Source organism: Canis lupus, chromosome 14, assembly GCF_003254725.2.
Source record: "Canis lupus dingo isolate Sandy chromosome 14, ASM325472v2, whole genome shotgun sequence".
NCBI classification, from domain to species: domain Eukaryota; kingdom Metazoa; phylum Chordata; class Mammalia; order Carnivora; family Canidae; genus Canis; species Canis lupus.
Window position 1 is genome coordinate 25,821,461 of NC_064256.1, and position 18,941 is coordinate 25,840,401.

Consider the following 18,941-nt stretch of genomic DNA (forward strand, 5'->3'; position numbering starts at 1 on the left):
TGTCTGAAAATTAATTTTTAATGCTCATTAATACTATGGCTATGTATAAAATATTACTTTTTTTAAAAAAGCACTATTTGACTCCTGGCTGTCACTATTGCTTCTGCTCTTATAACTCATTTTGTCTCCTGTCTTGAAACTCTTAGTATTTTCTCTTTTTGAGTTTCAGTGGTACAATTCACTACTTTGGTTGGTGTGGTACACTTTTATTCATTTATAGGAGTTTAGTGAGTGCTGTCAAGAAACTCACATATTTTTAATTCTGAGAGATTATTTTTTGTTATTTCTTTGATAATTTTTATCCTTTGTTCTCCTTTTCTGGAACTTCTATTAATTGTATTTTGGTGATACTAGATTAGTTCTGTAATATTTTTTTCTTTCTATCATATTTCATTTTTTTTAATTTCTGGGAGATTTTCTCAATTTTATATTCCAACTGTTTTACTAAATTTCTGTTTTGGGGATGTGTATGTACTTTTTTCTTTACTTTTCTTTTCTTTACTTTCATTTTATTTATTTGACAGAGAGAGAGAGAATAAGCAGGGGGAGCTGCAGGCAAAGGGAGAGGGAGAAGCAGCTTCCCCACTGAGCAAGGAGCCTGATCTGGAGCTCAATTCCAGGACCCTGAGGTCATGACCGGAGCCCAAGGCAGACACTTAACCTACTGAGCCAACCAGGCTTCCCCTTCCTTTTTCTTTTAATAGCAGATGTTCTTATTTCATTATGGCAAAAACTTCTTATATTTTCAGGAATTTTCATTGTAATTCTGTTTTCTTTTGTATCCGTCATTGTCTTTGTTTCCTCTGGGTTCCCTATTTCTGTTATGTTGGTCTCTCATGTTGAAGCTTTAAGATGCTTGGGGATCTTTGTATATCTATATCTATATATCTCTATCTCTATCTCTATCTCTATCTCTATCTATATCTAATCTATATATGTAATTAAGTTTATGTGGGGCTGTTTTCCCTATAGGGATGATTTTATGATTGGGGGCTTTTTCTTTGAGAATACCTTAAATGTCAGTATCTGTAGCTTTTTCCATATCAATTTAGTAGAAGTATTCTCTCATCTCCTAAATGGTAGGTGTAATTTTGACTGCCAGACTCCTGGATAGGTGAGGAGAAGGGGGCTAAAGATCTCACAGTTCAGAAATCAGAATTCCATGCAAATTTTCTGGCTTTTGTTTGCTGCATCATTTCTCCCTTCTCTGTGCCTGATAATCCATTGTCCAGAGTTTGTCTGGTTGTTTTTCTCCAGAGAATAGGCCTTCTGTGTCTAGTGGGAGAGGAGTAATCCCTTGACAGTATAAGGAAGGAGAGAATTCCCTTATAACTTTATGTTACTGAATTTTAACCCAAAGTAGTGTTTTATTTCTTACCTAGATAGTGATTTACACAGTGTGGTAAGTGGAATAATGGCCCTCCAAAGATGTCTGTAAACTAATCCTTAGAACCTGTAAACATGTTCTAACATGTTTATATATAACAGAAGGAACTTTGCAGGTATGACTAAAGTTATGGACCTTGAGATGGGAAGATTAAGCAGAGTTGTCCATGTGCCCAGTCTAATCACATAAGTACTTAAAAGAAGAAGACCTTTCCTGGCTGTAAGTAAGAAGGAGATGTGACTATAGACATAGGTCACAAAGATGCAGCATTGATGCCTTGGAACATGGAAGAATGGGGCCATGAGAAAGGAATGTTGGCATCCTTTAGGAGATGGAAAAGACAAGTAAACTGATTCTTCCCCTTAGAGACCCCTGAAAGATATACAGCCCTGTCAGCACCTTAATTTTAACCCACTGACACCCATGTCAGAACTGTAAAATAGTGCATTTGTTTTTTTTAAGCCATTAAGTTTATGATAATTTGTTACAGCTGTAATAGAAGCTAATAGAGATTAATTTGTGGTTTTGACATTTAAAGCTGAAATGGGACAATGATTCATATTACTGTATGTTTTTTACTTGAAGCCATGCATGTAGGAAATGAATGACACCTTCCTCCATACTTTTGGAAAGTTCCAGTAGTACAGTAGTTTATTCATACTTAAATGTTTTGTATCATTAAATGATGTAGGGTCAGTAGGTGAATTTTATTTTATAGTGCTTAATTAGTTTTTTCAACATTGATGGATGTTGAAAAAATTTTGAAAGGCATTTTAGTTTTATTTAGATATAAGTTAAATATAAAAATCCCTTATGCCATGATGGAAAATTAGTTCATTATTCTTTAAAGTTTGCTACAATTAAAATTAACCTAATCAACTTATGGCTGATGATCTTTTTTATAACAGCTTTATTGGGATATAATTCACATACTGTGCAATTCACTCATTTAAAATTGTATAATTTAGTGTTTTTTAGTAAATTCATAGAGTTGTACAGCCATTACCACAGTCAACTTTAGAACATTTTCATTGCTGTGCACCCCCAGCTCTTCCCGCCAAAATTCCTGTACCCATTAGCAGTGACTCCATTCTCCACTCTCCTAACCTTAAACCCTAGACAACTAGTAATCTACTTTCTGTCACTGTATGTCTCTGCCAATTTTGGACATCCAAGATAAATGGAGTAATACGATATGTGGCATTTTATGACTGTATTTTTTCACCTAGCATAATATTTTCAGGATTTATTCATGTTATGGCAGTATCAGGACTTTATTTCTTTTGATTTTTGTATAATACTCCATGTTATGGCTATACCAGATTTTAAAATTCATCCATTCACCTGTCACTTGATGGACATTTGTGGGGTTCTTTTTGTTTTTCACCCCTTGGTTGTTACAAATGATTCTGCTATGAATATATATATAAGCTTTTGTGTGACCATGAGTTCTTACTTACCTCCATTGTACACATAGCAGTAGAGTTGCTGGGCCTTATGATAACTCTATTTTTGCCATTTGAGAAACTGCCAGATTGATTTGTAAACTGGCCATATAACTTTCTGTTCTCACCAGCAGTGTATGAAGACCCACGTTTTTCTGCATATCACAAATATTTATTATTGTCTATTCTTCTGATCTAGTGATCCTGGTGCGCATGAAATGGTATCTCATTATGGTTGATTTGTATTTCTTTGCTGGCTAATGAGACTGATTATATTTAAAAAGAAAAAAATATGATCCAGTCCCTTTTCCCTCACATTTATCTGTGCCATGTAACAGTGCTAAAATGATGTTTGTAGTTAGACTCTTAAATGAAAAATGACTGAGATTACACATCTGTTGTAAAGCTTTAAATAATTATCTATTATTATTTCCCTTGTCCCTAATTTTAGTTTGTATGAGCTAAGAAAGCAAAACCTAATGTGATAATACGATGAAATTCCTGAAGGATAACCTGAGGAATAATGAAAGATTAGTGCCCTAGCACTTTTTTCCTTTGGTGCCTTTATCACAATTGGAATTAATTTTTTTGTATGTTGTTAGTTTAATAAATGGGTAGAGATACTTTACATAATAGAGACCTGGCTATTTGTTTTTAAATATTTAAACTTTTGTTACATGAATGCTAGATTAAATTCAGATAGTAAACCTGGGACAACAATAAGAATTGTTTTAGCATGGAACATGCTGCCTCATTCTTTGGAATAGTTGAAGCTATATGACTGTCAGGGAGGGTTATTTTATGAAGAGTTTCCAAACTGGGTAAAAAGAAACCATTATATGAAATAACACTTAATTTTAATTTTAAGATGTGTGTGAAAGAACCATGATCCAGTTCCAATTCCTTTGACCCCAATATGTCATGGATCCTTCTTTACATTCCTAGTCTAGTAGCCAGTTTATTGTTAAAATAACTGAGCAGCATAGTTACCCCACATACCAGTGCCTTCGCTTAAAATTCCAGTATTTTACTTGGATCCTATATTTAGTCATTTTAGTAATGCTTTCGCTACTATCCTTGATTCTCATCCCCTTGCCAGTCTGAGTTCTTTTTTTCTATTCTTGCTGGAGAGTTGCCAGTTATGTGTGTTTTTTGTTGTTGTTAGTCATTTTTTTCTATACTCATCTTTAAGGTGAATGCTGAGTTTTATATCCTTATTAACGGTATTAAAACTGACTTACTCCTAAATTTAAGAATAATTTTGACTGTAGTTGAGATTTTGAAAGATATGAGTAATATGTGATTTTATTTTTAGCTTCTCCTTAGTTGCACTTAATCATATTTATAAATAATTATTCATGTAATTATTTGTTTGGTATCTGTAGACTCATGGACATGAACTCCTAAGTGGACAGGAACTGTCCTGTTTACTACTATATGTCTATTACCTCCTACAGGGTTTGGTTCACAGCAGGTACTTAGTATTTCATAGTTCTTTCCATCTTTCACTATGGCTATGCATCTGAAGCTAGTGTCCTTTGAAGAATCTTTTTTCTAGTTCCTTCTTGTTAGAAAGCGAATTGGTCCTTTTCTCCTTATATATTAATCATATTTCTATGGTGAAACTAGAATTACTCAAAGGCAGCCCAGGAGACATTTGTGTAAGTATCTTGTTATTTAGATATTTTTCTGCATTATTTTTTCTGTGGAGACTTTACATTTGCTTTTATGCAAGGTAATTACTTTTGAAGAAAATATAGGTAAGCTTACCTATGTCCCTTTTGAAGTTACTTTAAAATTGATGTTTGTACTTTTTTGGCATATTTTCTAATGACTTTAATGTAACTTGAAAGCTTTCAGATTTTCTTTTCGTTTTCTTTACACTTTATGTTATCTAGTGACTTTTCATCTTTTATACAAGCGCCAAAGGACTTATTGGGACCCATCTTCTCATAGTCTTTTACACACATCCATCATTTTCTATTCTCTTTGAAGTTGTATATCTTTTTTCCTATCTCATACATTTTATTTTGTTTTATAGATCTCCTTTTTTTAAAAAAATAAATGCCATAAAAAGTCAAAATACCTTTTAGCAGTTTGAGTAAAACCATATTGTTTTTCAGGATGTGCTTGTTATAGATCATTATTTTGAAAAAAGACTTAAACACATGGCTAAATTGTTTAACATCTAATGTAACAGTACAGTCAATATAGCCTGTTCTAAATGGCATTCTCCATTTGAGAGATAATCAAATATCCTAGAGTTTACTTACATTGCATTTGTTTTTAAATTGATTTTACACATCCAAAATAATAGCCTATTTAACAGAGTTACAACCTAAGTCCTAAGAATTCGAGAAACTAGAATATGTTTTGTGTGTGTATATAATTTTTGGTGCTAGTTTAGTGGAAACAAGCATTTGGACTCAGCCCTATTGAAATGACTAAAGGTTACTGTGCATTGTTTCTTCACCTACTTGTTATTTTTATACTTTTTAAATTAAATTATTGCAGTTCTGGGAAGAAAACATTATTTTTTAAAGGATTTTATTTATTTGAGAGGGAGCACAAGTGGGGAAAGGGGCAGAGGGTAGAAGCAGACTCCCCACTGACTGGGGAGCCTGATGAAGCACTTGATCCTGGGACCTCAGGATCATGACCTGAGCTGAAGGCAGACACCTAACTGACTAAGCCACCCAGGTGCCCCAGAAAGGGTTATTACATATGGAGGCTTTAGATATCAGAGTTACTGAGTCTGTTATTCGACTCAAGGTAACCTATGCTAAACAGATTACATAACCTCAGTTTGTTATAGATGCTTAGAAGAAACCCTGGCAAAAAATTTTGTGGTGAACTAGACAATATTTAACTCACTTTGGCTCACTTGGAAGAGATCTACTACAGGTATCCTTAGCTCAAATAATCCTATTCAGAGTTTAAAGACTCCTTCTGTGCTTTTTGCCCCTTGGAAATCTATCATTTTTATTTACTCCCTGGAATGTGGAATAAGGAGAACAAAGAATAGGCAGAGCTTTGGAATTTTACTTATTTTGAATATACCATTATTCATGAGAAAGGTTTTATAGGAATGCTTATTTATTAATATGTAAAATGTATAATTTATTTTCTACTTTTAGGCTTGTGGTTATTTTAATTTATAGTGCTAAGAAAAATTGGCCATAATTTTATTCTTCATATTTTTCTAACCTTGTTAATATAAATTAAATTAGATAAAAATAAACTCTACAGCCAAATGACAAGAAAGGAAAACGCTCACTTTTGGTGATCACTATTCCATCTGTTATATGACAGTAGCCAATAGAAACAGATGGTGCTTTGTTCACACCTTGTTTGTATGTATAACATTTTATTCTAAATATTTTATGAGCTTTCATATATGACTGTTTTCAACATATTGTTTTATAATTGGAAAGCATATACTTATTTTTTTAGGAATTTTATATAATAATTTATGTTGAAAATTAAAAATAAATGATATTGAAGGATTTTGTATAACTGCCCCATAGCTGTTGGCATTTTTTCCACAGCATAAATCTGAATTTTAGCTTAGCAGAAATTGTCAAAGTTTGACCTAATTGTCTTAATTAACTTTGAATTTGGAATTTTGTTCATGAATAAGCATTTTCCTCTTTTTGTATAGAACTTACACAAGGAAGCATTCCTTATGTTTCTCTAACCACATATAAGCTTGTTTATTAATTGTCATTAAAAAGATCCATTTTAAATTTAGAGGAAACAGTACACAAATGAATATGTTGAAACCTATCTTAGTGATATCAAATATGTTGAGGCACTGTCTTTTAATTTTAAATTTAGTTCATTTGTCAAATGAATCATTCCAACCTTGGAAAAATCATCATGCACCTAACTTCATTGTAAATTAAATAACCCAGTGCTAAAGAATTAATGAAAATTTGTTACATGTTTTCTAGTCCAAATGAGTGAAGTTATGGAAACATTTAATTATTTGTTTTAGATGAATAAACTATTAAAATGATGCGTGGTTGCTAAAAATACTCCTTTTTAACATATATACACTGTCTGTAATACCATGCTACGCTCTTTGTGTATATTTTATCCCCTTCTGTTTTCAAGAAAATGTACTATAGACAGATAAAGAGCCAAGTGATCTATGTAATTCTGATTGTCCTTGTTCCTTAGGCAAATAAAATTCTTACAAAATAACAACAGAAAAAAATAGAAATATGTCAAGTTTTGGAGTGAATTTCAAACTTTCATTTACTCTTAATAGCTTAATAATTACAAAAGAAAGCACAATTTGCAACTGAACCCTCAGTTATATAGAACTACGAGGTAATGTATCTATCTTTTTTAAGTTCTGAAGCCTATGTTTGATAAATAAAATTCTTCCTTTTTCTACATGCTGTGTTCACCCTGCTGCTTTATTTATTTTTGTTTCTAAAATGGTGTCAGCCTCAGTATATATCATGAAATGACCATCCAGTTATGAATACTTCTAATATATGTAAGATGGGGTAAGCCTTTGGATGATTGAGATTTATTAGATGAACCGAACATGTTTTTGTTACTCCTTTTTGCATCATTTCTCCCTCTTTCTAATTCCTCTTAGCATTCCTCTTCTGATTCAGGGATACCATGTGTAAGATATCTTCTCTGTTGTGATTGTAGGCAGTCATGAATTGTCATAGTTACAGTTGTTGCCACTTCATTAAAACTAGAAAAGAAAGAAAGAAAGAAAGAAAGAAAGAAAGAAGAAAGAAAGAAAGAAAAGAAAGAAAAGAAAGAAGAAGAAAGAAAGAAGAAAGAAAGAAGAAAGAAAGAAAGAAAGAAAGAAAGAAAGAAAGAAAACCCAGAACTGTCAGTATTTTCCTGGTTGGAGGACTTGGTATATGAAAAGTTGTGTTTGAATAATAATAATAATAATAATAATAATAATAATAATAATAATTCTTCTTCTTCTTCTTCTTCTTCTTCTTCTTCTTCTTCTTCTTCTTCTTTTCCTTCCTTCCTTCCTTCTCTCTTCTTCTTCTTCTTCTTCTTCTTCTTCTTCTTCTTCTTCTTCTCCTTCTTCTTCCTTCTTCTTCCTTCTTCTTCCTTCTTCTTCCTTCTTCTTTCTTCTTCTTTCTTCTTCTTCCTTCATCCTTTTTCCTTCTTCTTTCCTCTTTCTTCTTCCTCTTTTTTTGGAAATATTACTGATGTGCTAAATGCCAAAGAAGAAGCTTGCTGTAATTTACTTTGGTAATGGATAATGTTAGTCATTGTACTGACAGAGTACCCAATTGGTAGAATATAGTATCAATTTAAGATATTGAGGTAAAATGGAAGAATTCTTCCTTTAGGCATTACAGTGTTATACACTTGATCTTAAGCCAAAAGGCCGAGAAGTGATGGCATTACAGTGTTACAATGTATTTAAGTACTCAAGTGAGAATAAGAGATTTTCTTTCTCATAATAATTTTATTTATTTCTACTTGGATTACACCATTAACCTTGGATTTGGCATGAAGAAAAATCACTGAATTGAGAGTTGAGATACGTGGGTTTGCAGTTTTCCTCTGTCAGTTATCAGCTCTGTGATAAGTCACTTGTTTGGACTGCTTTTCAGAGCTCCAAGATGCTATAATTTCATATTGCTTATAACACTTCTGTTTTTTCTGGCTGGGAACTGTTTATGTTTAGTTATTTAAGATTACCACAGGAATACATCATTGATTATCATTTGGTAATAAGTGTACTTCATTTAACATGACTTTTATTAGAGTGCCTGCGTGGCTTAGTCAGTTAAGCGTCTGACTTCAACTCAGATCATGATCCCAGGGTCCTGGGATTGAGCCCTGCTTTTTGGCTCCTTGCTCAGCAAGGAGCCTGATTCTTTCTTTGCCTCTGACTGCTGTTCTTCATACTTCTGCACTCTCTCTCTCTCTCTCCAAATAAATAAATAAATAAAATGTTTTTTTTTTTTTTTTAAGTTTTATTTAAGTAACCTCTACACCCAACATGGGGCTGAAACTAATGACCCAGAGATAAAGAATTTCATATACTCTTGGAACTGAGCCAGCCTGGCACCCCAAATATTTTCCCTTTGGTACCAATTATTTGGATCACCTGATGGAAATGACCTTATTCGTAAATTATACAAATCGAAAAATAGATTACTGGAGAAGGGAACAATAATTTATCCATTATGTCAACTGTTTTATCATTTGTATTATCTAGTATATTTATGGTTTTAATCTAACCACTTGGTTATTTTATTAAAACATTTATTGAGTTTTTATGTAATACATATTATACTAAGTTTAATTGAGTCTAGAAGATGAATATGGCATGGTTCTTGCCAGTTTTATGATGAACTGTGTTGGAGGACAGAAGTAGAAGCAAAAAGGACAGGAATGTCACAGAAAGAAAAGATGAATATGTAAAGAGCTAGTCCCAAGATTTTAGTTAGAACATGGATAAGTGTTGTCAGCATTAAGGACTCTTCCACATTGATGTTCTCAGACCTTAATGTGTGTATAATTTACTTGCAGATCTTGTTAAAAAGGAAGGCAGATTCTAATTTAGTATGTTGAAGTGAGTGTGAGCTTCTGTGTTTGTGACAAGCCCCCGGGCATGCCAGTGCTTATGAGCTATGATTGATATTTTGAGGAGCAAGGCTCAGTGCTGTTTTTTTCAGAAGTAAGAATAGACTCTCTTTAGGGCTTGCATTTAAAGTCTTTTCCTGGGATCCCTGGGTGGTGCAGCGGTTTGGTGCCTGCCTTTGGCCCAGGGCAAGATCCTGGAGACCCGGGATCGAATCCCATGTCGGGCTCTGGGTGCATGGAGCCTGCTTCTCCCTCTGCCTGTGTCTCTGCCTCTCTCTCTCTCTGTGACTATAATAAATAAATAAAAAAAATTAAAAAAAAATAAAGTCTTTTCCTAGATAAAGTCTTTCTTCTTCTAACTTCATAATTTAATTAGAACATACTGATTAGCGGTACAAATATAAATGAATACAAAGTTTATAAATTTGCTTCTTTTGAATGACTCATTTAGTCAGCTGTTGGTTATATCTTGGAGCAGATTAAACAGTATGCAATTAGCCATGGTGTTAAATAACAAGGGACTCAATATTATGAAGAATTGAAATGGACAGTAATTTAGGAAAACAGCTTGTAATGGACATCAGTTTTGTTCACAATTATTTGGTACCTATTCTAATTTGGGAATGTTCCTTGATCTTAAGGGTCAGACAAACAAATTTGTGGGAATGGTGCCTCCTTTATCTTTCAGCCTCTAAAGAACTGGTCTGCGTAGGAGGATTATAAATTTATAGAGGCTGTGCAATGTGGGTGAAAATTTTTAACATATTGGATACAAATAATATTGTAGTTTTCTTTTAACATTTAGATGTCATCTTTCTAATGATAAATGTGTTCTGAAATATAGGATGTAGAATTTCAACTAAATAAATTTAAAGTAAGTCACTTATTATACCATGTGTTAGTTAGGTTTTTATTTTTTCTTACTTTTCTTCTTCTTCTTCTTTTTTTAGTTAGTTTTATTTAATCTTGGATTTGGGGGAATCTGAGATCTTTTATTCCCACTTTTTGATGGCAGTTAAAAGTTGGTTGTTTATGTTATACAAACATGTATGTACTCTACACAAACATTGGAAATAATAGTAATATGAGTCCAGGTTTAGCATTTCGGCTATAGAAGTCATAGAAGTTAAAATTTAAATGCTCTGGATAAATCATAATTGTGTGACATGTGTGAAGTGTTGAAAAATCATTTCAGCTGATTTTGGAGAACTTACTTTTCCTATCAGATAGTTGTGTAATTTAAAAGTAAAACACTTGTACATTTAATTTGTCATGTTTTATCTCTTATGACATAAACTGTAACAAAGTGCACTAGAGCGATACAGTATTAATTAGAAATACTACTTTTTCAAGTGCTTAACTTAAAACAGTAACATTTAACAGAAAATATTTATTTTTATTATTAATTAAACATTAGATATTTTTGTGGAATTTTTTTTTTTCTTAGAGAACCAGAGGACGAAAGCGAAGCTTCATTCCTGAGGAAGAAAAACATGAGGTTGGAATAAGTTAAGCATTTTTTACAGTCTAAACTTTGAGAAACTTTCTTGCTTAAATTTTCTTTTTTCCTCATATCTTGGTTTTGTTTTATGTTTTGTTTTGTTTTCCCTTGTATGGCAGGAAAGAATTCCTAGAGAGAGAAGGCAAAGGCAGTCTGTGTTACAAAAGAAGCCTAAGGCTGAAGATTTGCGAACTGAATGTGCAACTTGCAAGGGAACTGGAGACAATGAAAATCTTGTCAGGTAAATTGGTTGCTGAGACTTTGTCTTTAGGGGATTGAGGTTCCATCTTCATCATTTTCTCATCACAGATATAATGGGGAAAAAATCACAGTATAGGACCTTTCTTAAAATCTTATTTAGTGGAAATAGTAGTTCAGAAACAGATTTCATCCACTTATTAACTTGCCACACATGGTTATTCTCTGGCTTTAGGTGTAATTAAGAGTGAAGTCTGGATTTTGAACACAAGAAACAATTTTCTCTTGACAATAGCAGTTAGCAATGCTCTGTGTTTATAGGCCACAAAAATAATTTCATCTAAACACTTCGTACTAAAGATTATTATTTCATTTCATAAACAATAAAATTCCTAAGTTGTTACATATTATAAAAGTTGAAGTTTATTAGTAATAATGATACAGATTCTTTTTTATTGACAAGAGCTTCATTAGTACTTCCTTACCATTTATCAAAACGAATGTGTTAAATGCTTCTCTCATGAAATAAAGAAAGGTGAAAAGATGGCCTAGTTAGATTTTGTTTTTTGTTTTGTTTTCTTCTTTGTTTCTTTGTTTTGCTTTGGTACTTTTTTAAAGAATCAGACATAATGCTAATCAGGAATCTCAGCTGATGTTGCACAGTGACTATTCCTGAGGGTCCAGAGACTGCTAATTTTAGCCTTTTGCTTCTTGCTGAGATAAAGAAATTACTCAAAGCCTTGGGTGAGATGGAGGAGTGGGTGGAGTGGTGAGCAAAAGATCTAATTTAAAAGTAGTATCATTCTTTCAAAGGACAGTGGCACAAAGAGCCTTCTAGCATGTTAAGGAAGCCATTTCTGATTTCTTTCAAGAATTATCTTTTGATAAAGCCCTGTGAAATTAACTGAGGGCACAGAAATTAAATGTTTCAAAAAGAATGAGTTGTTAAAACATACGTTAGCACTGTTAAATGATTTTAAATATTTGCTTCCAAAATGATGTCATTTATTTGCCATTAAAAATCTAATTTGTTTGTTTTAATTCATCAAATAAAGGCATGCAGTTTTAAATTTTATGTGTTTTTTTTTATACTATCATTAAAGAAAATGAGAAAATAAAAATTCCAGTGAAGAAATACAAGTGCTTCCACAGAGTTAGGAAGGTCTATCATGTTTGGTCAGTGTTCTCCGAAGTAGTACATAGTAATGAGAGCTATCCTGTAGATGAAACTCATTTAAATTTAGGGTAGAGTAGTTTTTGTATCAGAAGATACACATGAATAATTCTGACCATAATACAATTTTCTTTACGTAAAAAAAAAAAAAAAAAGAAATCCCAAGCATAAGTATAACATGATGGAGTGCATAAAACAATAAAAATAAATAAAAGAAAAACACCATAAAACAGTCTTATATAATGAACAAAAATTCAATCTAAAGGAAATCCCCTTGGGGTTGAGGGATGCATCTTGGGATCTGATCAATTTGAAACAGTAGTTAAAAACTAGAGAGCTGGTTCTCTTTTTAATTATGTGAAAATTATGTAAATAATTTTAATTATATGAAATAATATATAATTAGATTATATTTTTAAATTTTATATATATATGTCCTCATATATTTTTTCAAGATCCTAAGCTGATTTATGACATTTTTGCTGTAGCACCTATAAATTTATTTATTTTATTTCCTTGGTCATGTATTTGAAAGAACGTAGGACATAAATTCATTTTTATTTTAAAAACCACTTTATAACAAGAGTATATCAACACATCATATTTTAGTTATCATAAAAAAGTAGGTATAATCTTTTTTTGATTCTTGATGAGATTTTAAAAATAGTATTAGCCTTTCCTATCATTTATTTAATTAATTGTTATAAAATTTCCATTCCTAATTGCATTATTATAACATGCCAGTGTCTGGGATTTTGTGGAAAGTTCTTCTGGAAGGTAAAGATATTTTTGTTACTCTAGAAATGATGAATATACAAAGTCTTCCTTGATTTTGCCTTGATAAGAAGATAACATCACAGATTTTCTGCAAAGGTTTTAAAGAGGTAATGAAGAGGGAATTAAATGTTTTATAATATTATATATTAATGTTTTTGAGGATAAAATAAGCTGGATATAAAGCAATGACATAAAATGTTTTATAGTTATAATGTGATTCTTCTGTTATAAAACAAAACAAAACAACATATTCAGTTTTAGCACTATTGCTCTTGGGTTAAAGAGAACTTTTTTTTTTTTAATGTAGAATTTCATGTGTTTTAAAAGGTAATCTTATAAGCTAATATTTGCCATTTTCCCTAACATGTCTTTAATTTTGTAATTGGCACCATTATTATTTGCAAATCACCCCCCAATCTATGCTTTTATGATTAAGTTGCATCTTAAATATTATGTACACATGCTATTTTTTAACTTTAATTTTAAGACATTTTAAATTAGACTTTACTTTTCCTAAAGATATATTTCAGTGCTTAGTCAGTGATATATTATGCTTACTATGTATGTCTATTAGGTTCTCATAAAATTAAACTTCTTGGGTGGTAATTTAATTAATAATATTTTACTGAATATACTATATTTTCTCAGGTTCTTTTGAACTAGTGTACGTGATTCACTAGAACCTGCTGTTTAGCAGCTTTGATTTTGAAACCACACTTCTCTATGTAATTCAGGCTATATACAAAAAAAATCCTTCTTAATTATTTTCCTGGCTTTTTCAGTTACCTGTATACGTGTATATGTGAATTTACATGTATAATCTTTTCATATCATTGGGAAATTGAGTTCAGTTGATCCATTAACTGTAATATTAAGTTCTAGCTGTTATTTTTGGTTTGCCTCTAAGTTTTTCTCAGGTCTTTGGCAAGTAATTTAGCGTTTCTGTGTCTCAGTTTTTCCCTCTATTGTACATGATCAAAATTATACTCTGTTCTATTAGGGACTTAAATGAGTAACTACTGAGTGATAAATATTTTCCATATAGAGTGGTAGGGTAGTGGTATAGTTTAGTAATACAAAGGATACATATATGTGGGCTCCAAAATAAGGGTTCCAGTTGGTAAATATATTTCCATAATAATACATGCTTATTTTTGCTTTCCAGAGAATGTGCATGCCTTGTTTTTGTTGAATTTGTTGAAACATGTCAAAATGATTTGACTCAGCTATTTCCACTAGACTTGGGAATTTGAAAATGATCAAGGTCCTAAAGAGAAAGATGGTTTACAGTATCTTACACATTTTTAAAAAATAGTGCCTCCTTTTTGCTATCTGCATTTAAAATTTAATTAAAAATTACATGGGAAATTCCCAATTAAAAATGTGTATTTCTTAGTGCTAAAGGTCACATTGAAGCTCTGTTTTGGAATTATGAAGTCTTTTTAGGTATTTATCTTTTTGTGATGGATGTTCTTGTTGAGGTAGTAATGGCCTATGTAGTGATACATTTATTGGTTTTTGTTTCCACAGTTCCTGGAACAATTAATACTCAGTAAATGCTTGGTAAATGAATGACTACTTCATATAAGTAATGACTGATCATTCTTTGCTGAATTAATTTAAAAAAATATGTTATAATTTATTCCTAGAACAAATTGGTCATTAAATACAAGTATTTGATGAAGTTGTTTAAAAGGCTTAATAAAGGAAAATTGCTTTTATGTCACTAAAAATACAAGATGAATACAACTAAGGAAATAGGAACTACAGATCTCAGATTAGTTAGTTGATATATCAGTGTAATAAACAGAAATGAAGTGATCCCTCTCCTTGATCAAATTTGATCTGCAAAAGATATATTTTTAGATGTTGGTGCATCTTTAAGTCTCTATCAAACTGTCAGATTAGGAATGAGACCAAACTTTTAGACCTCAAATTTTAGCTTAACCCTGTAAACTCAGTGACACATTTTATTACTTAATGGAAGATAGGAGAGAGAAAAAAAGGTTTTGTAAAGCTAAAAACCCTAGAATCCATCAATCATCTTAAATAGTATCTTTAATTTTATTTTGTATTGTGGCCACTACTCAGAAGCATTGAGTGTAGGATATTATCCTATGAAGCTATTTCACTTTTTTATCTAGGTCCACGTATTAAATGCTTACTATATTCTCCTCATTTGAGTAAATGGCAAATTACTTAGATACTGAACCATTTTGGTTATAAGATTAGGATGTTTGTTTGGTCTCAGCAATATTAGCACTTTTATTTATTTCATATTTTAAACATCTGGCTTCTGAGTGCTTCCCTCCTAACTAACTTTGTATCATAAGTGGTTAAGAACACCAGCAAAAATTCATGTTTATCAGATTTTTTATTCAAATATTAATCTCTGGGATCCCTGGGTGGCGCAGCGGTTTAGCGCCTGCCTTTGGCCCAGGGCGTGATCCTGGAGACCCGGGATCGAGTCCCACGTCGGGCTCCCGGTGCATGGAGCCTGCTTCTCCCTCTGCCTATGTCTCTGCCTCTCTCTCTCTCTCTCACTGTGTGGCTATCATAAATAAATAAAATAAAATAAATCAAATATTAATCTCTTTGATTACTCAGATTTTTTAAAAATTATTTTGTTCTGACATGTATGGAGGCTTATTAGATTACCTGTGTTGTGGTTGAGGGGTTGTTTTCTTGCAGAGATTTTATTAGACTAAAGAGTAAAGCTGGGCAGCCCGGGCAGCTCATCAGTTTAATGCCACCGTTAGCCCAGGGTGTGATCCTGGAGACTCGGGATCAAGTCCCACATCAGGCTCCCTGCATGGAGCCTGCTTCTCCCTCTGCCTGTGTCTCTGCCTCTCTCTTTCTCTGTGTCTCTCATGAATAAATAAATAAAATCTTTAAAAAAAAAAAGTAAAGCTATGATTAGTTTATTTGTTACTATGCTCATAGAACATCAGGTCACTAAAAATGAATTGCTTTAAATTACTTTTAAAAAATGAAAGGGTGCCTGGTTTGCCCAGTGGGTTGAGCACCTGACTCTTGGTGTCAGCTTAGGTCATGATTCGTGGGATTGAGCCACAATCCCACGATTGTGTTGTGGGATTGTTGTGTTGGCTCCTCGCTCAGCAGAGTCTGCTTGAATTCTCTCTCCCACCCCTTATGCTCCTCCACACCCCATCCCCCGCATACACACACTCTCTCTAAAATAAATAAATAAATGTTTAAAAAATACTTAAAAAAATGAAGCCTAGTGTTATTTTTTAAGAGCAGTTAAAATTGCAATTGGTAGATTTCTTAAATAGAATGACTTATTTTATTTTGATTACACACTTGTTAGTTTACTGTTTCTTGTGCAGTTTATCACACAGCAATCATTCTTAATGATAAAATTTACATACTGATGTAGGAATATCATGATTGTAAGTGATGGTGTTTGGATTATTTGGATAATTTTAAATTAAAACCTAGAAACAACTACAAGTTTTAAAATGATTTGTGTCTTCTAATAAATTTCAAATATATGAAAAACAGATATTCCCCTGTACAAAGACATTTCTGGACAAACTTCTGTTTTTACTCTTTGCCTCTACAAGCAATTTCAAGGATAAGTTTTAGGTTTTTGTTTTACTTTGATTTGTCTTGCATTCCTGAGTCAGTGGTTCGTTAGTACCATACAGTTACTTTATTCTAAAAGACTACTTCCAAAGCTTGGATTTCAATTATTTCTTTCAGTTATGTGTGGTAAAATATATTCTCTCGTGTCTCCCTGACAGCCTTTGTGATATACCTCTTCCTTCAAGTTTGGCTGCTTCTCTCTCTGGTATATGTTTAACTTGGCTTTTCTCTCTTGAAATTATAACCATCTTGAAGGTAATAGTCTCTGTTTCACTTAACCTCATATAGCTTTGTGTTCTCATTCCAGTTAATGGCTTACACACTTTGTAGGAAGTTGCCTCAAGGAATCATTGCTAACATAGTAAATCTTTATTTAAAACTAATTTTTATGTTAGATTTAATATAAAAAAACAAAGAGCAACATATCAAGATTTCTCAGAAGACATATGGACTTCCTGTAACTCAGAGCCTGAAGAATTATGCTGCTCAACTCCTTTAATGGGGTTCACAGCCAAAGGGAAGAAAATTCTGGGATTCTATCCAAACTGAAGAAGCCTTAGAAATATTTGAAAATGTAAACAAAGGAACATAATTATGACCTCTGAAATTTTATTTTCTTTGATTTTTAACTGTCCTTTAAAATTTTTATTTATTATTTTAATAATGGTTATGGAAACAGTTGCTGTTCAAGGAAATTCTGATATGTTTAGTGAAAATAATACCATCTAATACTTTAGCAAAATTAAAATTCAGTAAAATTAAGAACACCTATCTCAGCCACATTCTGGAGTGTTAAACATAATTATGTTCCTGTTATGAGAAATATTCATAAACTTCCATTTTGTTTAGCACACAGTTGATTTTTAATCTTTTGATATCTTTAAAAAAAGATACTACTTTATGAGGTCATCTTTAGTTTTGAGAGCTTAATTTATTCTTGAAAACTTGGTTGTTTAATTGTTTTAACCTTTAAAAAGCTGCTTAATTGGGTAAGCCTAATGCTGGACATAAAACTATAAGAATGACAATATTTAATATATGAAAAATGCTAGAATGTATGAAGAAATAAGTACGATTATTGGTTAACAAAGATATTTTTCTTTCCCTGATTATTAAAGATAAGTAGGAAAAAAGGAGCATATATGTTACAATTTAAATATCCTTGATGATATATTTTTAAAAGTAGATGTTTTGATGAAATACAATCTTAGTAATTTGGATGTAGATGACAGAAAATTAAAAGTAAAAAAATGACTATTCCTAAATAGAAAATCATTTTTGTTTCAAGTTTTTAAAATCTAGGCTATGTTAACTACATAGACAAAAAACAATTCAATGTTCCTAAAGTTGTAAATTCTAAAGTAATAATGCAATGATGAAACAAGCTTAAACAGCTTCGTGGAAACATTTCCATTTATTAAAATTTATTAAAAAGTATCATGTCCAATAACTCTGTTTGCTTGAGTTTAGGATATATGGAAGTAGTTTCAGAATTGCCAACCAAAACAACTACAAAAGGTATAGCTACTAAGCTCACTAGTATATGTGTGTGTTGTGGGGGCATAAGTTACATACAATGAAATGCATAAATGTTAGTGGATAAATTGATGGTTTTTCACAAAAGCATGCACTCATGTAACCCCCATTTCTAATAATAGCTGGAACATTGTCATCACTTCCAAGAATTTGTGGCCTTTCCCATTCTTCTCAAAGGCGCCCATTTTTCTATTTTTTTTTTAACCGTATGTTAGTTTTGCCTCTGGTAGAATTTCATATAAATGATATGTTTAGTTTTTATTTGATGTCAGCTATTTCAAGGAGTATGTGAGGGATTCCTACTGTAGTTTTAATTTGCATTAGTCTGATATATATATAATATATAACACATTGTCATGCACTCCCAGGCTATTTGGATTCTCTGAGAACTAATTCTTTTGCCCATTTTTTATTTTAAAGATTGGGTTTTATGTTTAGTATTGAGTTTTAGAAATTTTAAAATATATTTTGAATATAAGTCCTTTTATAAATATTTTTCAAACATATTCTCCTTATTCATGACTTGCTTATTCATTTCCTTAATGGTATCATTTAAACAGCAGAAGTTAGTAGAAATTACTAATTTTGCTGAAGTCCAATTAAAATTAAACACCCTTTTCTTTTATGATTATTGCTTTTGTTTCCTATCTAAGAATCCTTTGCTAAATCCAGGTAACAAAGATTATTACCTTCATTTTCTCCTAGAAGCTTTATGACTCTAATATT

General features: G+C 31.9%; 1 protein-coding gene across 9 annotated transcripts in view; it reads left to right on the plus strand.

The window, feature by feature from the left end:
• Positions 1-18,941, plus strand: part of PHF14 (PHD finger protein 14) — a 233,057-nt gene that overhangs the window by 94,995 nt on the left and 119,121 nt on the right. For 7 of the 9 annotated variants that reach the window (XR_007401929.1, XR_007401930.1, XR_007401931.1 and 4 more), the window contains exons 15-16: positions 10,868-10,918; positions 11,041-11,162. Coding sequence is in view for 4 of the 9 variants with exons in the window: in XM_049093413.1 (XP_048949370.1) it covers positions 10,868-10,918; positions 11,041-11,162 (173 nt within the window). In the remaining 5 variants the exon portion in view is untranslated. Of the gene's footprint in view, positions 1-10,867; positions 10,919-11,040; positions 11,163-13,094; positions 13,178-18,941 lie in introns of all 9 variants that reach the window. The other 2 variants (XR_007401933.1, XR_007401932.1) reach the window with 1 other exon arrangement.